The sequence below is a fragment of the Oncorhynchus tshawytscha genome, linkage group LG05, assembly GCF_018296145.1.
Source record: "Oncorhynchus tshawytscha isolate Ot180627B linkage group LG05, Otsh_v2.0, whole genome shotgun sequence".
NCBI classification, from domain to species: Eukaryota; Metazoa; Chordata; class Actinopteri; order Salmoniformes; family Salmonidae; genus Oncorhynchus; species Oncorhynchus tshawytscha.
In genome coordinates, this window is record NC_056433.1 from 13282788 (window position 1) to 13306918 (window position 24131).

The window sequence follows — 24131 nt, forward strand, 5'->3', positions numbered from 1 at the left end:
CACTGGCTCCAGGTCATCTACAAGTCCATGCTAGGTAAAGCTCTGCCTTATCTCAGTTCACTGGTCACGATGGCAACACCCACCCGTAGCACGCGCTCCAGCAGGTGTATCTCACTGATCATCCCTAAAGCCAACACCTCATTTGGCCGCCTTTCGTTCCAGTTCTCTGCTGCCTGTGACTGGAACGAATTGCAAAAATCGCTGAAGTTGGAGACTTATCTCCCTCACTAACTTCAAACATCTGCTATCTGAGCAGCTAACCGATCGCTGCAGCTGTACTTAGTCTATCGGTAAATAGCCCACCCATTTTTACCTACCTCATCCCCATACTGTTTTTATTTATTTACTTTTCTGCTCTTTTGCACACCAATATCTCTACCTGTACATGACCATCTGATCATTTATCACTCCAGTGTTAATCTGCAAAACTGTAATTATTGCGCCTACCTCCTCATGCCTTTTGCACACAATGTATATAGACTCCCTTTTTTTTCTACTGTGTTATTGACTTGTTAATTGTTTACTCCATGTGTAACTCTGTTGTCTGTTTACACTGCTATGCTTTATCTTGGCCAGGTCGCAGTTGCAAATGAGAACTTGTTCTCAACTAACCTACCTGGTTAAATAAAGGTGAAATAAAAAAATAAATTAAAAAACTGGCGGGTGCTAAGGAGCGCAGTTAGACAGGTCATGTTTTGGAGGACAAATGACTCCACCTTTTCTTCTCTCTTGGGGAGTTGCAGCGATGAGACAAGACTGAAATTGGGGATAAAAAGTGGGTCAAATACAAAATAATAAACAAATATACATTTAGAAAAAGGACTGATTTTGCTCATGGCTTGGTTATCAAAACAACTTTCCATGCTCACAAAAAGCTTATTTCTATACAATGTTGTGCACAAATTTGTTTACATCACTATTAGTGAGCATTTCTCCTTCACCAAGATAAATCAAATCAAATTTTATTTGTCACATACACATGGTTAGCAGATGTTAATGCGAGTGTAGCGAAATGCTTGTGCTTCTAGTTCCGACAATGCAGTAATAACGAACAAGTAATCTAACTAACAATTCCAAAAAACTACTGTCTTACACTGTGTATAAGGGGATAAAAAATATGTACATAAGGATATATGAATGAGTGATGGTACAGAGCAGCATAGGCAAGATACAGTAGGTGATATCGAGTACAGTATATACATATGAGATGAGTATGTAAACCAAGTGGCATAGTTAAAGTGGCTAGTGATACATGTATTACATAAGGATGCAGTCGATGATATAGAGTACAGTATCTACGTATGCATATGAGATGAATAATGTAGGGTAAGTAACATTATAAGGTAGCATTGTTTAAAGTGGCTAGTGATATATTTACATCATTTCCCATCAATTCCCATTATTAAAGTGGCTGGAGTTGAGTCAGTGTCATTGACAGTGTGTTGGCAGTAGCCACTCAATGTTAGTGGTGGCTGTTTAACAGTCTGATGGCCTTGAGATAGAAGCTGTTTTTCAGTCTCTCGGTCCCAGCTTTGATGCACCTGTACTGACCTCGCCTTCTGGATGACAGCGGGGTGAACAGGCAGTGGCTCGGGTGGTTGATGTCCTTGATGATCTTTATGGCCTTCCTGTAGCATCGGGTGGTGTAGGTGTCCTGGAGGGCAGGTAGTTTGCCCCCGGTATGATGCGTTGTGCAGACCTCACTACCCTCTGGAGAGCCTTACGGTTGAGGGCGGTGCAGTTGCCATACCAGGCGGTGATACCGCCCGCCAGGATGCTCTCGATTGTGCATCTGTAGAAGTTTGTGAGTGCTTTTGGTGACAAGCCGAATTTCTTCAGCCTCCTGAGGTTGAAGAGGCGCTGCTGCGCCTTCCTCACGATGCTGTCTGTGTGAGTGGACCAATTCAGTTTGTCTGTGATGTGTATGCCGAGGAACTTAAAACTTGCTACCCTCCACTACTGTTCCATCGATGTGTATTGGGGGGTGTTCCCTCTGCTGTTTCCTGAAGTCCACAATCATCTCCTTAGTTTTGTTGACATTGAGTGTGAGGTTATTTTCCTGACACCACACTCCGACAGCCCTCACCTCCTCCCTGTAGGCCGTCTCGTCGTTGTTGGTAATCAAGCCTACCACTGTTGTGTCGTCCGCAAACTTGATGATTGAGTTGGAGGCGTGCGTGTCCACGCAGTCGTGGGTGAACAGGGAGTACAGGAGAGGGCTCAGAACGCACCCTTGTGGGGCCCCAGTGTTGAGGATCAGCGGGGAGGAGATGTTGTTGCCTACCCTCACCACCTGGGGGCGGCCCGTCAGGAAGTCCAGTACCCAGTTGCACAGGGCGGGGTCGAGACCCAGGGTCTCGAGCTTGATGACGAGCTTGGAGGGTACTATGGTGTTGAATGCCGAGCTGTAGTCGATGAACAGCATTCTCACATAGGTATTCCTCTTGTCCAGATGGGTTAGGGCAGTGTGCAGTGTGGTTGAGATTGCATCGTCTGTGGACCTATTTGGGCGGTAAGCAAATTGGAGTGGGTCTAGGGTGTCAGGTAGGGTGGAGGTGATATGGTCCTTGACTAGTCTCTCAAAGCACTTCATGATGACGGATGTGAGTGCTACGGGGCGGTAGTCGTTTAGCTCAGTTACCTAGCTTTCTTGGGAACAGGAACAATGGTGGCCCTCTTGAAGCATGTGGGAACAGCAGACTGGTATAGGGATTGATTGAATATGTCCGTAAACACACCGGCCAGCTGGTCTGCGCATGCTCTGAGGGTGCGGCTGGGGATGCCGTCTGGGCCTGCAGCCTTGCGAGGGTTAACACGTTTAAATGTCTTACTCACTTCGGCTGCAGTGAAGGAGAGACCGCATGTTTTCGTTGCAGGCCTTGTCAGTGGCACTGTATTGTCCTCAAAGCGGGCAAAAAAGTTATTTAGTCTGCCTGGGAGCAAGACATCCTGGTCCGTGACTGGGCTGGGTTTCTTCCTGTAGTCCGTGATTGACTGGAGACCCTGCCACATGCCTCTTGTGTCTGAGCCGTTGAATTGAGATTCTACTTTGTCTCTGTACTGGCGCTTAGCTTGTTTGATAGCCTTGCGGAGGGAATAGCTGCACTGTTTGTATTCAGTCATGTTACCAGACACCTTGCCCTGATTCAAAGCAGTGGTTCGCGCTTTCAGTTTCACACGAATGCTGCCATCAATCCACGGTTTCTGGTTAGGGAATGTTTTAATCGTTGCTATGGGAACGACATCTTCAACGCACGTTCTAATGAACTCGCACACCGAATCAGCGTATTCCTCAATGTTGTTGTCTGACGCAATACGAAACATCTCCCAGTCCACGTGATGGAAGCAGTCTTGGAGTGTGGAGTCAGCTTGGTCGGACCAGCGTTGGACAGACCTCAGCGTGGGAGCCTCTTGTTTTAGTTTCTGTCTGTAGGCAGGGATCAACAAAATGGAGTTGTGGTCAGCTTTTCCGAAAGGGGGGCGGGGCAGGGCCTTATATGCGTCGCGGAAGTTAGAGTAACAATGATCCAGGGTCTTTCCACCCCTGGTTGCGCAATCGATATGCTGATAAAATTTAGGGAGTCTTGTTTTCAGATTAGCCTTGTTAAAATCCCCAGCTACAATGAATGCAGCCTCCGGATAAATCGTTTCCAGTTTGCAGAGAGTTAAATAAAGTTCGTTCAGAGCCATCGATGTGTCTGCTTGGGGGATATATACGGCTGTGATTATAATCGAAGAGAATTCTCTTGGTAGATAATGCGGTCTACATTTGATTGTGAGGAATTCTAAATCAGGTGAACAGAAGGATTTGAGTTCCTGTATGTTTCTTTCATCACACCATGTCACGTTGGCCATGAGGCATACGCCCCCGCCCCTCTTCTTACTAGAAAGATGTTTGTTTCTGTCGGCGCGATGCGTGGAGAAACCCGCTGGCTGCACCGCTTCGGATAGCGTCTCTCCAGTTAGCCATGTTTCCGTGAAGCATAGAACGTTACAGTCTCTGATGTCCCTCTGGAATGCTACCCTTGCTCGGATTTCATCAACCTTGTTGTCAAGAGACTGGACATTGGCGAGAAGCATGCTAGGGAGTGGTGCACGGTGTGCCCGTCTCCGGAGTCTGACCAGAAGACCGCTTCGTTTCCCTCTTTTTCTGAGTCGTTTTTTTGGGTCGCTGCATGTAATCCACTCCGTTGTCCTGGTTGTAAGGCAGAACACAGGATCTGCGTCGCGAAAAACATATTCTTGGTCGTACTGATAATCCATCCACATGACAACTGTGGCATATCAAGAAGCAGATTAAACAGAATGATCAATACACAGGTGCCCCTTGTGCTGGGCACAATTAAAGGCCACTCTAAAATGTGCAGTTTTGTCACACAACACAATGTCTCAAGTTTTGAGGGAGTGTGCAATTGGCCAGCTGACTGCAGGATTGTCCACCAGAGCAGTTGCCAGAGAATTGAATGTTCATTTCTCTACCATAACCTGCCTTCAACGTCATTTCAGAGAATTTGGCCGTACGTCTTATGGAAGCTCGTCAGCCTTACCGGGGTCTTGACCTGATTGCAGTTTGACTGTTGTCACCAACTTCAGTGGAAAATGCTCACCTTCGATGGCCACTGGCACACTGGAGAAGTGTGCTCTTCACAGATTAATCCCAGTTTCAACTACCAGGCAGATAGCAGACTCTGTGGGCGAGCAGTTTGCTGATGTGAACAGAGTGCCCCATGGTGGCGGAGGGTTATGGTATGGGCAGGCATAAGCTACGGACAACAAACACAATTTTATTTTATCAATAGCAATCTGAAGGAACGTGTATACCGTGGCAAGATCCTGAGGCCCATTGTCGTGCTATTCATCCGCCGCCATCACCTAATGTTTCAGCATGATAATGCACAGCCCCATGTCGCGAGGATCTGCACACAATTCCTGAAAGATGAAAATGTCCCATTTCTTCCATGGCATACTCACCAGACATGTCACCCATTGAGCATATTTGGGATGCTCTGGATTGACGTGTACGACAGTGTGTTCCAGTTCCCGCCAATATCCAGCAACTTCACACAGCCATTGAACCACACAGCCATTGAGGAGTGAGACAACATTCCACAGGCCACAATCAACAGCCTGATCATCTCTATGCGATGATGTGTTGCGCTGCACGAGGCAAATGGTCACAACAGATACTGACTAGTTTTCTGATCCACGCCCCTATCCTTTTTTTAAGGTATCTGTGACCAACATATACATCTGTATTCCCAGTCATGTGTAAACCATAGGATAGGGCTTAATTACTTTTTTTCAATCGACTGATTCCCTTACGATCTGTAACTCAGTAAAATCTTAGAAATTGTTGCATGTTGCGTTTTCATTTTTTGTTTAGTTTAGATCTTGAATAGGAACAGCTGTCATTCTTCGAGATGTGAAATGAAAGGGCTAGGATATAACCTTGTTGCGCACTGTACACAGTCGCTATTCTCTGAGCAACCTGAGAGAGAGGCAGTGCTCCCAAAGCCCTCACACACCTTCAGCTCCAGTCAGACCCAAAGATTACCCAGACCTCTTAATCACCTCGCTCATCCTTTTGCCCTTGTCTCAACCCTCACCGCTAGCCATGGTGCCAGACCAGACAGGGAAGGACGACCCAAACGCCCCCAGTCAGTTTCCAGCACTCCTTCAGTTCAGCACTAGATCATCAGGATTCAGGAAACAACTAGCTGTCTCTTCTCCATGCCACCTTGAACTACTGTCTCTGGCATCCACTGCTTTCCTCTCTTACGCAGTATATTTATTGCATTTATTAATTGATCAAATCAAATCAAATTTATTTATATAGCCCTTCGTACATCAGCTGATATCTCAAAGTGCTGTACAGAAACCCAGCCTAAAACCCCAAACAGCAAGCAATGCAGGTGTAGAAGCACGGTGGCTAGGAAAAACTCCCTAGAAAGGCCAAAACCTAGGAAGAAACCTAGAGAGGAACCAGGCTATGTGGGGTGGCCAGTCCTCTTCTGGCTGTGCCGGGTGGAGATTATAACAGAACATGGCCAAGATGTTCAAATGTTCATAAATGACCAGCATGGTCGTATAATAATAAGGCAGAACAGTTGAAACTGGAGCAGCAGCACGGCCAGGTGGACTGGGGACAGCAAGGAGTCATCATGTCAGGTAGTCCTGGGGCATGGTCCTAGGGCTCAGGTCCTCCTCCTCCGAGAGAGAGAATTAGAGAACGCACACTTAGATTCACACAGGACACCGAATAGGACAGGAGAGGTACTCCAGATATAACAAACTGACCCTAGCCCCCCGACACATTAACTACTGCAGCATAAATACTGGAGGCTGAGACAGGAGGGGTCAGGAGACACTGTGGCCCCATCCGAGGACACCCCCAGACAGGGCCAAACAGGAAGGATATAACCCCACCCACTTTGCCAAAGCACAGCCCCCACACCACTAGAGGGATATCTTCAACCACCAACTTACCATCCTGAGACAAGGCTGAGTATAGCCCACAAAGAACTCCGCCATGGCACAACCCAAGGGGGGGCGCCATCCCAGACAGGATGACCACAACAGTGAATCAACCCACTCAGGTGACGCACCCCTTCCAGGGACGGCAAGAGAGAGCCCCAGTAAGCCAGTGACTCAGCCCCTGCAATAGGGTTAGAGGCAGAGAATCCCAGTGGGAAGAGGGGAACCGGCCAGGCAGAGACAGCAAGGGCGGTTCGTTGCTCCAGAGCCTTTCCGTTCACCTTCCCACTCCTGGGCCAGACTACACTCAATCATATGACCCACTGAAGAGATGAGTCTTCAGTAAAGACTTAAAGGTTGAGACCGAGTTTGCGTCTCTGACATGGGTAGGCAGACCGTTCCATAAAAATGGAGCTCTATAGGAGAAAGCCCTGCCTCCAGCTGTTTGCTTAGAAATTCTAGGGACAATTAGGAGGCCTGCGTCTTGTGACCGTAGCGTACGTGTAGGTATGTACGGCAGGACCAAATCAGAGAGAGAGGTAGGAGCAAGCCCATGTAATGCTTTGTAGGTTAGCAGTAAAACCTTGAAATCAGCCCTTGCTTTGACAGGAAGCCAGTGTAGAGAGGCTAGCACTGGAGTAATATGATCAAATTTTTTGGTTCTAGTCAGAATTCGAGCAGCCGTATTTAGTACTAACTGAAGTTTATTTAGTGCTTTATCCGGGTAGCCGGAAAGTAGAGCATTGCAGTAGTCTAACCTAGAAGTGACAAAAGCATGGATTAATTTTTCTGCATCATTTTTGGACAGAAAGTTTCTGATTTTTGCAATGTTACGTAGATGGAAAAAAGCTGTCCTTGAAATGGTCTTGATATGTTCTTCAAAAGAGAGATCAGGGTCCAGAGTAACGCCGAGGTCCTTCACAGTTTTATTTGAGACGACTGTACAACCATTAAGATTAATTGTCAGATTCAACAGAAGATCTCTTTGTTTCTTGGGACCTAGAACAAGCATCTCTGTTTTGTCCGAGTTTAAAAGTAGAAAGTTTGCAGCCATCCACTTCCTTATGTCTGAAACACATGCTTCTAGCAAGGGCAATTTTGGGGCTTCACCATGTTTCATTGAAATGTACAGCTGTGTGTCATCCGCATAGCAGTGAAAGTTAACATTATGTTTTCGAATAACATCCCCAAGAGGTAAAATATATAGTGAAAACAATAGTGGTCCCAAAACAGAACCTTGAGGAACACCGAAATTTACAGTTGATTTGTCAGAGGACAAACCATTCACAGAGACAAACTGATATCTTTCCGACAGATAAGATCTAAACCAGGCCAGAACTTGTCCGTGTAGACCAATTTGGGTTTCCAATCTCTCCAAAAGAATGTGGTGATCGATGGTATCAAAAGCAGCACTAAGGTCTAGGAGCACGAGGAAATATGCAGAGCCTCGGTCTGATGCCATTAAAATGTCATTTACCACCTTCACAAGTGCCGTCTAGTGCTATGATGGGGTCTAAAACCAGACTGAAGCATTTCGTATACGTTCGTATTCGTTTGTCTTCAGGAAGGCAGTAAGTTGCTGCGCAACAGCCTTTTCTAAAATTTTTGAGAGGAATGGAAGATTCGATATAGGCCTATAGTTTTTTATATTTTCTGGGTCAAGGTTTGGCTTTTTCAAGAGAGGCTTTATTACTGCCATTTTTAGTGAGTTTGGTACACATCCGGTGGATAGAGAGCCGTTTATTATGTTCAACATAGGAGGGCCAAGCACAGGAAGCAGCTCTTTCAGTAGTTTAGTTGGAATAGGGTCCAGTATGCAGCTTGAAGGTTTAGAGGCCATGATTATTTTCATCATTGTGTCAAGAGATATAGTACTAAAACACTTGAGCGTCTCTCTTGATACTAGATCCTGGGAGAGTTGTGCAGACTCAGGACAACTGAGCTTTGAAGAAATACGCAGATTTAAAGAGGAGTCCGTAATTTGCTTTCTAATAATCATAATCTTTTCCTCAAAGAAGTTCATGAATGTATCACTGCTAAAGTGAAAGTCATCCTCTCTTGGGGAATGCTGCTTTTTAGTTAGCTTTGCGACAGTATCAAAAAGGAATTTCGGATTGTTCTTATTTTCCTCAATTAAGTTAGAAAAATAGGATGATCGAGCAGCAGTAAGGGCTCTACGGTACTGCAATTGATCTTGATATATCAATCAAATGTATTTATAAAGCCCTTTTTACATCAGAAGATGTCACGAAGTGCTATACAGAAACCCAGCCTAAAACCCCCAAACGGTAAGCAATGCAGATGTAGAAGCACTGTGGCTAAGAAAAACACCCTTGAAAGGCAGGAACCTAGAGAGGAACCAAGCTCTGATGGGTGGCCAGTCCTCTTCTGGCTGTACCAGGTGGAGATTATAAGAGTATATGGCCATTAAGGCTAGATTGTTCTTCAAGATGACCAGTAGGGTCAAATAATAATCACAGTGGTTGTCAAGGGTGCAACAGGTCAGTACCTCAAGAGTAAATGTCAGTTGTCTTTTCATAGCCAAGCATTCAGATGTCGAGACAGTAGGTGTGGTAGAGCGAGAGAGTCGTTTAACAGCAGGTCCGGGACAAGGTAGCACGTCTGGTGAACAGGTCAGGGTTCCAAAGCCGCAGGCAGAACAGTTGAAACTGGAGCAGCAGCATGCCCAGGTGGACTGGGGACAGTCAGGAGTCATCAGGCCAGGTAGTCCTGAGGCATATATCACATTTTAAGGGTGTGTCAGACAGAGTAATTGTTTATCCAGATGTCATTTTATGGGATTTCTATCTAGGATGATCAGCCCTGCATTACCTGACATTTGGCATGTACCATTGCTCCAGGCAGCCACATTATACATTAGCATGTCTACTTATTCTCAGCTTACTGAGAAAACGCTCTCCCCGGTTTTAGCTTGTCGTCTAGCTGGCTAGGTTTAGGATATTTACCAACCCATACCAGTGATAAACGTATCCATGTTATCGACAAATGGCAGTACACAAACAAAATCAAGCTCACTTATTTTGCTAGCTAGAAAGAAGTAGCCACAAATTCATTCATAAACAGAGGAAGAGGATAGCTAGCCATATCAAGCATTTCAGTTTAGCTCACACTCGGCAGTAGCCCCCACAAACACCTTAAAAACTTGCCCTATACAGTAACGGTGAACTCCTTCGTGGACAAAACTACTCTTTCCCATAGTACAAGCCTATCTATAGTATGACAGCATCAGCAGTTAGCTACCAACAGCTGGTAGACATGTTTACATTTGGTTCGTTTTATCAGCGTCATTTAGATGAAGATGTGCGCTAAATTCGTTATAGCTAGCTACTGTTAGCATAGAGATACCAACCTAGCTCTTTCACCTACCCGATTGAGTTCCATGCTCTCTTAAGCCCATGATAATGCTCGGTCTCTGCTGGTGCTGCTGGCTGTTTGACATGCTTTAGAAGCCACAGTAATGGTAGGGACAGCATCCACTTTGAGAAGGAACTTCTTGCTGAAGCCCTAATTCCATTGTTGATAGCCATGGAAGTTCTAAAATGTGTCCCTCAGTAGATGCCCAATTTACCCGCTTCATTCTCATATCCCACTTTTTTTTAAACTTTTGTCATTCATCGTGGGATTTTTTCCAAAGTTAGAGCTGATTTGGCAAAAAACCTCACCCAACTTTTTGAACAACTTTGTATTATAACAATTGATTTAAGAGTTTGTAATTTGGGAAAGTTTTCTTGGTATTCTAAGTTACTATTATATGCATTGAGAAGTAAGTGCTACACTTCCTTTAACCGCCCTGGTAGAGCTTTCACATGTAGTTTGATTATTTCGATGACATGCGTATGACGGAATCAGTGAGAGTTGGCCAAGTGTAGCGTTCAGTTGTGCTTAAACCACCTCTTTCACAGGTAATGTGTATGTAACAGGAAGCATCCTGTTAAACTGTGGAGTGTGGTTGAGTAGCTCTTTCTTTTTCTGTAATAGGTAGTCACTCTTGAACACAAAGAAGCCTGGCCAGCCTCAGTGACTCACTCACACAGCGTTTACAGTGCCACGGATACGGACTCACTCTGCGGCGCTGCCAGGGAAACCGCTGATTACACACGGGGATAGGTTATCATCAGCACATCCTTAGCTATCGCGGCAAGTTACTTGTATGTCATAGGTAATCGTGTAGGCATCCTTCCTAGGAGGACCTATAGATCTTGATGTAGCAAATCGATAAACATACACATCCAGGGACCGCTGCTTGATTATACTGCTGGATAGGTTGTTGACTTGCCTGTCTTGAGTGTTGATTGCTCTCTACCTGTAGAGTAGCCTCACAACTGGGCATGTTAGGGTTAGTCATTAAAGTTGATCTCACCAACAGCACCACATCTATCAGTGCTATTTATCTGGAGGCCGAGGGCTGCCCTGAGCGAGAGGAGGAACCATGGTGGACAGATGGGCAAGGGCGTCCTCGGGATTCTCCATTCTCTGCATCCCATGATAATGAAGTGGTGGGTGTTGAAGTGCAGTCCATTATGCCTGCGCCACAGCGACCGCTTTGATCATTGAGGCAATGGAGAGTACAAACGGGTAGATCATAAATGTAACCATGGCTCTCGCTGAAAAAAGCATCTACCCCTGGGTGCTGATAGATGAAGGGTTTAGCCTCTAGTTGCCCACTCTGTTTGACACACGAGAAGTGTAATATGAAAGACAATCTTTACAGCTGCACAGCTGTCTCAGTTCAAGGTGAAGAATGTTTGATTGACTTCATATTGTGTAGGCCTATGACTTTGCCGCCTTCTTTTGTCAGCGATGAGGATGGGAGGACCAAGGGCTTACGCTGAGATACTTTCAGAGCTCTGATTTACATTGAATTCCGTGAACTCTGGCATTTACGGTATAATAGGTCCATTAAACTACATCTATAACTGGATGATTCATCTCTATCCACACCTTCTCCATCCTTTTCCTGCGCCCTTTTACACTTTTGTACAGCACCCTTTACTTTATTTCACTCTCTCAAATACACACCACACACACACAGTACAGATTTAGCCTGGTCCCCCGCAGATACCACTGAGTGGGGCGTTGCTGTGTCACACACACAGTCCCTCAATGACCCCACACAGAGCTTAAAGCCTTCTGGTGCCATTAGTGCATTTCACTTAGTTATCGACCCCAACCCTGGCTAGAGACACACCCCGCTTCTCTTTCTCTCTTATTTGCTCTCTCTACCATACACTCTCCAGTTCCCTCTCCTGCATTTCTTTCCTTGTGTTCCCAATCTCCCACTGTGCATGTTTGATATGTGTGCTGTGAAATAATAATAGTCATGTCCATGCAGGGGGTAGTCAAAGTACATTCATGGTATGACACCCTATTTTCAGACTAACACAATCATATATGAAGGGAAAAAAATATGCAGGTATTTCTTCTGGAAATTGAAAAGGGGCTGATGTTACAGTAAATACATTATTATACAGCATTATAACATTACGGCAAGAATGGCTTAATGCTGCTGCAGCAGCACAGCAAGAATGAGCTAATAGTGCTACAGAACAGAGCTAATAGTGCTACAGAACAGAGCTAATAGTGCTACAGAACAGAGCTAATAGTGCTAGGAAACAGAGCTAATAATGCTAGTATTTGTGTGTGTGTGTGTGTGTGTGTGTGTGTCGCAGTGGTTGTTATCAGCCCGGGCAGTTGTCTTGAGGTATTTGGCGTCAGGGCGGGATGAGTATCACACTGTTACTTTATTTCCCGCCTGGCAGCCCTCCCTGGAATGTGGCCCATGTGACACCACCAGCAGCCAATCAGTTGCGTTATACCAAGGCTATAGAAATATGCCTCTGAGTGAGCCCAGGGAAAAAAACTCCCATTTCTTTCACTGGCTTGTTTGGGATCAGCTGGGTATGTTCAACACAGGGTGGTGAAGAGAATGCACCCAAAGCAGTGATATGAAGCGGTGTTAGCTACTCTCATCTAACACATGAAATCACATCATACACAGATTACATCAGTTAAGGGAGAACCATATAGTTTAGAAAACGAGTTGAACAATTTGTCCTAGTTTTACTAGCCTCGGACCTGTGTCCCCCACTCTCCACTTTACAAACCGAAGCAGAATTTGATTGTTCAATGGAAGGTTATTTTCCAATGTGTGTTTTTCTTTCTTTCCGTCTGTTAGTTTACTCAGTTTGTTGTTGGGTGTCCCTAATTGAGGCTGTCGGTTAAGGTCCGGTCCTCCTTGAACACCTTAGAGGTGACTGGAGCGTCGTAGCTGCAGATAAAAGGCTTTGTCACCGGCTGTAGTGGGTTGTCTGGCGTCTTATCCCGTATCCATGGCAGAGCGGCCCCACACCTAATGAGATCTGGCCAGCTTAACACCCAGAGAGGTGTTATTGAGGTAGAGTAGGTTCCTTGAAGTGACGGACAGGAAATTCAATACCACCCTGAATACCACTTCAAGGCCTGTCTTCAAGACGACTCTCTTAGGCACAGCACTACAGTGTCATCAGATTGAGCAGCTTTCATTCTAAATGAGACATGAACTTGGGTCAAGGAAAGGCGAAGCACATACATAGTTATTCCCGAAGTAGCTAAACAATTCAAAAGTAATTCCAGTACATACTTCCAACAATTTTCCATCTACTCCCCCATGCTTTTGTTCAACACACTATCTGTGTGTGAGTGGCAGGGATGTGTGACTGGCTGCTTATTTGAACACCAGTGGGACTCTGTCTATAGTCTGGATCATTAGTCTCCCCCATTCCCCTCCTCCCTCCCTCTTCCCAATGTCTCTTTTTCTCTTCTTCTCCTGATGGTCTCTGTCTATTTTCCTGAATAAAAATATCTGTTTCCAACACACACACGCACACTGTCTCTCTCTAACATCCACCCACCTCCTCCACCAAGGCAGTGAGATGCAAGACGGTGTCCAACAGCACCCCGTTGCTTTAGAAACCTCGGCCAGTGAAAGGAACACTCTAAAGCGTTCTTTACACCAAGGAGATCAAAGCGACCCAAGTTGTTAGTTAGCTCCAGCTAATTACATATGGCGCCATCTTTGTAGTGTGGGTACCGTGCACTCTCGGAGCCTGTCGCAGAAGTGGGCTCTGCCTGTCATGAAAATGAAATGGTATAACAGCACTTATGTGTTTAGCGTTGCACATTGTTCAATGGCTGCTGCCAGTGCCATCCAAATAAGGATATTTCATTCAATGTATGGTTCAGTGTGCTCAGTATGTTCAGTGTTATCCAGCCACCTCTGCGGAAGGCCAATTTTTATAGTCAATTAAACTCTAAGGAAATGGTATAGTAAGTAGCAGCAAGCTCTTCGGCATCTCAAAAGTTGCATTACTGTCAGCTGAAGAATGTTTTACTCCTTTGTCACCCCTTTAGAGCTGTGTGGCTTGTCAAACTGACAATAGGTAATTGGGTGTTGTCACACACACACACACACACACACACACACACTGTGCAGAATGGTAGCACTCTTGCCAGCCTCTCCGTCGTCGTGTGTGTCACTCTCCAATTCCTCCAAGGCTAAAAATAAACCTCTGCTGCAGTGATCGTGGTGGTGATGACCTGCCTCCAAACCGAGTCTCCAGCACAGAATTGTAATGGGGAGATGTGGCTGATGCAGAATCCTTAATGGATTTATCTTTGCCCCCCTCCGTTTTGATTATATTATTCTCTACCCTTCGCCACGGTAGATGTATTGAAACATGCTTAGTCATAATCAAGTAAAAGGAAGTTGTCCTACGCCCCCTCTGTAAATTACTGCCAGTTGTGTTTATGCAGCACAGCATGAATATGATTTGCTCTCCCGGGGTCACGTTAGTTTTCAAAAGTCTGCATTTTCAAAACACAGACCCTCCAAAAAAATGTTTTTTTAATGTTTTAATAGAGTTCACCTTCTAATTAAACAAACAGACAATAAATACACGGCTCCACTCAGTGTTCTAGAATGCAGGAAAATGCGGGTCAGTTCAAGACAGTGCTATGTGAATACTTTGTTTTCTTTACCCTGTGTCATTATAATCACATGCACCAATCATTTGTAGTCTGAACGATATTATAGCCGTAATATGCTTGTAGCCTACTCAACATTGTTGATGAAATACCAACTGACACCCTCGCCACGCATCTGATTAATTCATTATGAATAGGATTAATTTAATTTCATTATTTTACATTTTTAATTGTAACAAATAATTAAACTGTGGTTCGAACTTTAGCAAACAAGCTAGTGTGAAAACGTCAGCAAAACAAACATTGTCAACATAAATGTGCGCCTACTTCCTCATTTCCCTCCTTTGCATTCTATTTTCTCCTTGTCAAAAAGGGTGCGTGCCCGAGCAAAGTAAACATTTCAGGACTCAGGTGCCCCTATTTTTAAAATTGTCATTAGTCTCTAGGTGATCGGTGCCTATGCAGGAGCATTTCTTGGGTCAGAATTTGGTTCTGGCAACTGAATCCCCTTTCAGCTCAAACACTGGACACGAGTAGGACCACAGCACGCTGTGAGCTGAGCGTGTGCTGGGAACACGTTCCAAATGCCACTGACTGAGACTCCCGCCACATGCACCCTCCCCACAGACCGGCAGATAGAATACCAGTGGTTTGGAGGGTTGATGAGACGTTTTGGATAATTGCAGCGAGTCTATTAAAATATTAAAAGCTTACTTATGTCATGGTCCATACACAGTACAATGTTATGTCATGGTCCATACACAGTACAATGTTATGTCATGGTCCATACACAGTACAATGTTATGTCATGGTCCATACACAGTACAATGTTATGTCATGGTCCATACACAGTACAATGTTATGTCATGGTCCATACACAGTACAATGTTATGTCATGGTCCATACACTTGCGTTTTCAGAATGTAACACATTTTTTGTTTTTTTCATTGTTGTGCGGAATATAATTCTAAATTGTGCTTTAGCTAGGCTACATCTCCATGCACTGTTAGAAATGAGTGACGAGTGCTACATTTCTATGTAAACAGCCCACAGGCCTCGCAAATTCTCTCAACACACAGACACATATACATGCGTTTGATATATACACACACACACACACACACACACACTACTCCGGATTGTAGGGATTAGGTTACCTCTGCGAACAGTCGTTAGATCATACAATGGTTTTACTCTTCCTACAGTGCCGTCAGAAACTATTCACAACTGTTTTTTTGCACAATTTGTTCTTTCATAATGATATTCAAATGGATTTAATTGTAACAAAAAAAAAAAAAATGGGTTAATAATCTACATAAAATACAAAAAAAATCAAGAGTCCATTCAACTTGTTAAGCTTTTTTTTTTAACTTCTGAACTGATTTAGGTTTGTCATAACAAAGGGTTGAATACTTATTGACTGAAGACATTTCAGCTTTTCATTTTTAATTAGTTTGAAAACATTTCTAAAACATAATCACACTTTGACATTATGGGGGTATTGTGTGTAGACAAGTGACACATGTCAATTAAATCCATTTTAAATGTGAATACTTTCTGAAGGCACTAAGTAATCTCTTTTATTTGTGGTACCTAACTTTGAATGCTGAATTTAAACCTTTCTGTCAGTGTGTTAGTCAGGCCTTCTTTATATGTTGGACATTTTTGAGCGGACTGAACAATACAATAAAACTGTTTCCATGCATCCTAGAGTACATTCGATTAGGCCTGTCCGTAGTTTCTAGTTTTTCAACAGAAACTTGTCTTTCAGTCCCAAGATTTTGAGGAGTGCCGCATCTCCCTCTTCTCTCCTTCAACCCTCCCTGTATGTTTGGATTGTTCTGTGGCTGTGTTCATGATAAAGCACCCGCACAGCAGATATCAGCCTACTTGTCATCCCTCACTCAGCATATTAGAACACCCATCATCCCAGGCATTAAAATGCATTGATTGAATTATGAGTTACAAATGTCTCCAAATGAGAACTTTCTCACCAGAAGTTGTGATTATTAAGAAGCGCTAGCTAGGCCTTTATGTTTTTTGTTTGTTTTTTTACCCCCTTTTCGTGGTATCCACTTATTAATCGTTACTATCTTGTCTCATCACTACAACTCCCGTACGGGCTCGGGAGAGACGAAGGTCGAAAGCCATGCGTCGTCCGAAACACAACCCAACCAAGCCGCACTACTTCTTTAACACAGCGCGCATCCACCCCGGAAGCCAGCCGCACCAATGTGCCGGAGGAAACACCGTGCACCTGGCCAAACCCTCCCTAACCCGGACGACGTTAGGCCAATTGTGCGTCGCCCCACGGACTTCCCGGTCGCGGCCGATTGCGACAGAGCCTGGGCGCGAACCCAGTGTCTCTGCTGGCACAGCTAGCACTGCAATGCAGTGCCCTGTACCACTGCGCCACCCGGGAGGCCTAGGCCTTTATCTTAATTTCTCTGACTAAATATAGGACACTTTTGAATCTCCTGATGTGGTCATATTACTGGAAAACTGTTTAAATAAGTCCGGGATAAGGAGGCTAGGACTATCATGAGGCTTTTAAGGAAGTCGACAGCAGCTAGGCTTTTGGCTATAAAGTTTTCCCTCAGGACATCAGCAAATCCACAGTGTGTAACTTTTTAATGTAGCCTAGTATTCTTAGACTTCAGTCTGATTGTTTACAGCGGGCCAAACTGCATTGGACATGAAATGCCTTAGGAAATATCATTCTGGTTATTCTTTCATGATGTATTGTATGAGTGGAAACCTAATGAATAATAAACAGTGTATTGTAATACCTCTTGTCTTGTAATATGTCTTGTGACCACCTGTTTAATCTTTGAATTTCATGTAGCTCTCCAAACCTAAGGTCGAAGTTGACTATGTCCAGTGGGTAAAAGTTTGCCGTTTGTCCATGTGCTTTTGCGTCCATTTTTTTTGTTGCAGTTTTAGTGTGTTCATGAAATGCCCTCTTGTTCACAGATCTGCACCAACATATTCCGGACTCTTCCGCCGAGTGAGAACCCTGATTTTGACCCAGAGGAGGACGAGCCTACTCTCGAGGCCTCATGGCCACACATACAGGTAAAACCACGTCACTTCAACTTGACCTCATCTTAACTCTACTTTTTTTTTTTTTTTTTTTTTTTTTTTTTTTTTTTATACACGTGTTATACCTGGTATTATGCGCTATATGTATATTTCATTTGGCTCAGATTTAGTTTGTTGACTTTTCTCAGCTTGTCTACGAGTTCCTCCTGCGATTCTTGGAGAACCCAGACTTTCAGCCCAGCATCGCCAAGCGCTACATTGATCAGAAGTTTGTGCTGCAGGTAAGCTTCGCAATCTGATGTCACCTGTCAATGACCCTTATCCCCTCAGATTTCAGACCATTGTCAGTCAAATGGCCACGTGACACCCCTGCCATCAGCAGGGGTGTGTGTATTCACTAGGAGGCAAACGGGCCAAAACATTGAACTTGTCCAATAAGAAAGTCTTGTTTTCTGTTCTTAACGTTTTCTGTTCTTAACGTTTTCAGTTGCATACACCTCTGGTTTGACAGTGTTGTTCAAAGCTATTGTATTAATTACCAAATATTGTAGAGACTTTCATTTTCTGTTGTTTACTGATGTCACTGTCGGTTCTCTGTGGAACAAAAAGGGTGCACACAGAAACAAGGCCAAACTAAGTGAAGTCAAGAAGACAGACCTGGCAGCCTTACAAGCCTCAGACTGCCTGCTTAACATCTTCTCTTCAAAAGACTCCAGTACAATACATCAAACACCAACCATGTTTGAATAATAATTTGGTAGATGAATCTGTTTTGTTAAAGTGGTCATTTTGATTTGGCTTTGAACAGAAGCGGCACTGATGTGCAATTCCGTTTTGCGCTCCAGAGCAGAAAGGTCAGAGTATGACCGACCGAAAACAATGAACATGTTTGATTGATTATCTCTCCTGGCAGTTATCAAAGCCTGTTTTTTTTCAACATTACATCCTGTGAAAGTTAGTTTGGAGCATAACATTTTACAAAGAGTACATTTCTTCAGTGTTAGTCTCAGTATTTAGCCTAGCTTCTCACAGGCACATATGCCCTGATCCCAGATTGCCCGAGTATGTCTCAATGGTATTTCACCATCTTAACGTCCCACCTTGGGTCGTATTCATTCGGCACCAAAAGGTAGAAAACAGACTGAAACTGGAAGAGACAACCTGACATTTCTGTAAAAAAAAAAAACGTTTTGCGTGCCCTAATGTGCCCTAATGAATACGACCCCGTCTCACCCTTGCTGGAGCTCTTCAGCGGTAACCTGCTGGGGCTGTGCCGTGCGTATTTATCGAGCCGTCCTCCTCTCCCTAGAGCGAGGGAATAAACGGGGACGAACGCTATGGCCTGGAATGTTGGCTGAGCTGCAGCATCCGAGGTGCTCTGGCTGAGTTTCCATGATGCGAGTGGTGTAGGGGTGTCATGGGGAAGCTTTAAATAGCACCCTATTGTTTACTCTGTTGGAAGGGAAAAGGGGACTGTGGTCAGAAAGAGGCTGGTGAAGGGGTCTGGCTAAGGGGGGACAGAGAGGACAGGCCCTGTTTTTTTTCTGTGGTTTTATTCTCAGTGCTCTCGCCTGTTTCTCTATGACTGTTGGAGACAGACCTTGACATGGGAGAGGGACTGTACAATCAGTTCACATGGGAACGTTAGTGTATTTATAGCCTAATGTATTTCATTTCATCAGGTTGAACTGTCAAGACATATTTTATGCATGCATAGTTATTTATTAGGGAAATTGCACTCTGTGAATGTAGTAGTCTTTGAAATTGTGTAGTACGTGCAGAGGGGAAGGAAGTACAGCCCTGTCATTACCAGAGTTACGGAGGTGTTGTCACCATAGATCGGCTTCCTGTCGCTCTGCTGATGCTGGACAAAAAACTCCTCTCAAAACATCCACATGAAAGCCTTAGGTGTCGTACTCTCCCAAATATTCAATCAGTTTGAAGATATTAAAGCATAATTTTAAATGTTTCCAGGTGATGTACATATTGCGGCGGGCACTGGTTTTTCTCACAGTTACTGAATGCCCACTAAAGAATGGAATACATACAATTGTACCATGATATTTGATTAGAAAGCTCTCTTTCAAAGTGTTTTGATATTTAACAAGGAAGCCTTTGAGTCCAGATCTTATGTAGCCTATGTTTCTTGTCTCTGGATGTGTCACAGATAGTCATCATGCAGAGCTCATTGTGTGGTTAGTGGCTGCTGCTGTGGTATGATCAGAATGACCGTGTCTTCACTGTCAGCTATGTGCTTGTCAGGGCAGGGGGACTGGGAGAGGGCCTGGTGGGACAACATGGCAGGGGAAACACTCAACACATTCTGTTTTGACTGGTTGGCTGGTTGACTGACTGACTTGCTGAAGGCAGTGAGGAGTTATTCTCACCAGCCCCGCCCATATCCTGAAACTGAACAAACCCTTTGCTGTTGAACAAGGCTTCTAGTCACTTGAAAAGATGCTTTGCTGAAACCTATTGTGAGTCATGCATTCAAATTAGTGACACTCTCTCTGTTCCCTTGTTCCTCGCATTTTACTTTCTGTTTGAACCTTTATCTGTCTCTGTATACTGTGTATGTCTGCGCAAGCACAAAATGTTGTACCCTTAAGTAGTGTTAAACAGTATTGCCTCTGCTTCCTGTATATAATACAGGTTAGGCTACTGACTGTAGAAAGAGGCTGTTTGCACAAGTCTAATCCCAATCATTAGATATATGCTGTGAATCCATTAAGCCCTGTGTTGTCAAAACAACAATACTTAGTGACAGAGGTCTCTCGACCTCCGTACGTTCTCTCTATGTTCTCCCCCTCCTAATGCACGGTTAGCCTGTCCAGGCAGAGCTCTCTGTGAGGGGTCTGGCTGTGACGGTCTCAAATGGCACCCTGTTCCCTATAGGGAATCTCATAGGGCTCTGGTGGAAGGCAGTGCACCTATATAGGGTATAGGGTGTTATTTCCGATGCAGCCCGCGTCTCCGATTGAACTATTCTCATCCAGGTGGGATTATTATTAAATGGCGCCGTCACGTCATTGGCACGCAGCGAAAGGAAGAGCGCTCCAGGGGGGCTGTTTTTACCTTTGAGCACAGACTGAGGCTTAGCCGGGGCAGAGAGGAAGTGCTGGAGGTCACAACCTCCCCGTGGATACACCCCAATTATTTACGTAGCTACTTCAGACCCACTTCCTCCCTTCCTCCCTCTCTGACTTCTCAATCAACATACTGCACACAACTAAAGTGTAGACTACGCGCATTACAACAAGCCCGTATTAAAAGTCTGTCTGTCTAGAGCTCAAATGCATGCACACGTGCATAGTGTGTACACATAGCGCACAACGGGGTGCGACGATTGCTTTTCTGTCACGTAGTGTCAAGCTCACCTGACACCTGAAAGGCATTGACATGCATTGTTTCTTTTAGCTTCTCTCAGAGAGCTGCACATAAACAGACAGGATGAGGATCGGCCATTTTGTTTATGCACCATTCTCCTTCCATCCCGGTCTCAGTGGGTGTCTGTGTTTTGTAAAAATAGAGACCTGTTGTTCTGCTTCCCTATCGATAAAACTGGAGGTACTTTCTCTGAGGTTTAGCAGAAGGTCGCTCTTTGTTTTGCTGCTTTTATCTGCAGCAGGAAGTAGCCTTAGACCTGCAGAGAAAATAACTACTTTGAGTGTAGCTTTTAGAAACCTATTGGCTTCTTCTGAAAAATAGTAATTTCAGTTCAACCGTGACTCATCAGTAATGACCCTTTTGCAGAGAAAATGGAAATTGTTGGAGGTTGGATGTAACAATAGCTCTGTCACAGTGGCAACAGCTCTGGTGGAGATTCCTGCAGTCAGCATGCCAATTGCACGCTCCCTCAACTTGAGACATCTGTGGGATTGTGTTGTGTGACAAAACTGAACATTTTAGAGTGGCCTTTTATTGTCCACAGCACAAGGTGCATCTGTGTAATTATCATGCTGTTTTAATCAGCTTCTTGATATGTCACACCTGTCAAGTGGCAAAGGAAAAATGCTCACTAACAGGGATTTAAACAGATTTGTGAACAACATTTTTTGAAATATTTCAGCTCATGAGACATGGGATCAACACTTTACATGTTGCGTTTTTGTTCAGTATATAATGTGATTTAAGATTATCTCCAGCTCAGGGCTCCAGCTATGCAATTTGTTTGCTAACTTGCTAGCTTGCAAGATCAAACTTCTTGGTTACAGCAGAGACAATCAACCCCTGCTGGATCAAGATTCCTGCTCCCTAAATTGTTTCTGCGTCCAAAAAACATCCCTTGTGTGGACTGCCGGTAATATCGTCTACCCCTTTATGGTACAGGAACACTGCCGGTAATATCGTATACCCCTTTATGGTACAGGAACACTGCCGGTAATATCGTATACCCCGGTATGGTATAGGAACACTGCCGGTAATATTGTATACCCCGGTATGGTACAGGAACGGTATGAAGGTATGACCATTTGAATACCACCCAGCCCTACAGAACACAAACCTGGTCAGAGCTGTTCTACATCTATAATGTCTTGTTAGCTAGGTGGTTAGACTGTGTTGGCTTAGCTTGTTAGCACCAATAGTGTAACAGCCCTCTACTTTCAGGATATTTTCATCATTCATACAGTGAAACGTATCGACTGACTGATGACGAACGTACAGTACTGTGTCCCTCTGGGAGCTTTGTCTCTGAGACATCATAGGCTCTTCTTCGATGACCCTGTAGAACAGAACAATTCTCCCCGCTCCCAGACCCCAGTGCTACTGTAACATAACAGACACAGCAGAGGTCAAGTTCAGGACAAAATGCATTAGCCTCTGGGTGAAATCCCACTGGTCGGGTCTTGATGATCACTGATGGTGATTGAATATTGACCCTGGCCCCGGGCCCCCTGCATGGCTGAATCATAGTCTTGTCCGGGCCACGTTCCAACACTACCAAGCAACATCCTTATCTATGGCCTATTTCCTTGTCCTCGCTGATTTGAGCGGACTTGATGGATGCAGGCTAGGTAGCATTGCAAGAATAAAGGTGAAAACAGCAGTTAGCTGTAAATTAGCTTCCTCCATTTGGAGTGATGACATAAGGTCATACAATAGGTCAAAGGATATTAAGAGTATTGGGAAGCAGCCTAGTATCATCTGTGTGTCTGCAACAGAGGAGTTTGCTGCCTCGGTGCCACACTGGGGGAGGAGGGCTGGACTGTAATGGAGGAGGCTGCTGCCTTGGTGCCAGGCTAGAGGAGGACTGGACTGTAACGAAGGAGTCTGCTGCCTTGGTGCCGGGCTGGGGAAGGAGGGCTAGACTGTAACGGGAGTCTGCTGCCTTGGTGCCAGACTGAGGGAGGAGGGCGGGTCTGGAACGGGGGCACTACTCTGCTGGAATGGCAACCCTGTCATTGTGGTCCTGGCAACCTCATAAAATGACGAAACCCACATTTTAGGAACTGGCCGACATCAGCACTAGTTAGGCTATTCCTCTGGGCTCAGTGGCATGTTCCACACCGCTCCTCTCCTTTAAACAGTAACGTTACAGTACTGATCACTGATACCAAAATCGCTCCTCTCCTTTAAACAGTAGCTAACATTACAGTACAAAGGACTGATACTAAACCGCTCATTTCCTTTAAACAGCCATTTCCCCACCCACACGACGCCATACACGTGGTTTGCGGATGTGAGGCCGGTTGGATGTACTGCCAAATTTTCTAAAACAACATTGGAGGCAGCTTATGGTAGAGAAATTAACATTAAATTATCTGGCAACCGCTCTTGTGGACATTCCTGCAGTCAGCATGCCAATTGCACACTCCCTCAACTTGAGACATCTGTGGCATTGTTGTGTGACAAAACTGCACATTTTAGAATGGTCTTTTATTGTCCTGAGCACAAGGTGCACCTGTGTAATGATCATACTTCTTGATGTGCCGCACCTGTCAGGAGGATGGATTATCTTGCCAAAGGAGAAATGCTCACTAACAGGGACGTAAACAAATTTGTGCTCAACATTTGAGAGAAAAGCTTTTTGTGCGATTGGAAAATTTCTGTGATTTTATTTTTTATTTCAGCTCAGGAAAGGACCAGCACTTTACATGTTGCGTTTTATATTTTTGATCAGTGTGTATATACAGCACCAGAACCTACAGGGTTACATCATATATAGATATATAAAAGCAGTTGGTAGCTGCAATAAGATATCATTTGATTTATGTCTGTTCTTGGCTCTGATGACTAGTAGGTAGTGGCAGGTAGCCTAGCGGTTAGCGCGTTGGGGCAGTAACCCGAAAGGTCGCTGGTTTGAATACACGAGGTAAAAAAGGTCAAAGCTCTGTGTCCTTGAGCAAAGCACTTAACCCTAACTATCACCAGTGGCACTGTACTATGGCTGACCCTGTAAAACAACACATTTCACTGCACCTATCTGGTGTATGTGACAAAACGTCATTCTTTGTTGTAACAGGCATATAGTTGACTATATTTGTCACATTTGGTGATAAAAACATAGTAAGTTTTAGTTGAAACTGTCTTTAAATCATGTTTATTTAATTTTTATACCACCCTCTGTAGGTATGACTGGGACCTCTGTATGTTTACGCTGCTATTTGTTCCTATACATTGGTTGGTTGTTT

General features: G+C 44.5%; 1 protein-coding gene across 1 annotated transcript in view; it reads left to right on the forward strand.

Moving 5' to 3' along the window:
- The window catches only part of ppp2r5a (protein phosphatase 2, regulatory subunit B', alpha isoform), an 84987-nt gene that overhangs the window by 48028 nt on the left and 12828 nt on the right, over positions 1–24131 (forward strand). Inside the window, exons 3-4 of the mRNA XM_024419714.2 lie at positions 17431–17532; positions 17688–17780. Of these exons, the coding sequence (XP_024275482.1) occupies positions 17431–17532; positions 17688–17780 (195 nt within the window). The remainder of the gene's footprint in view (positions 1–17430; positions 17533–17687; positions 17781–24131) is intronic.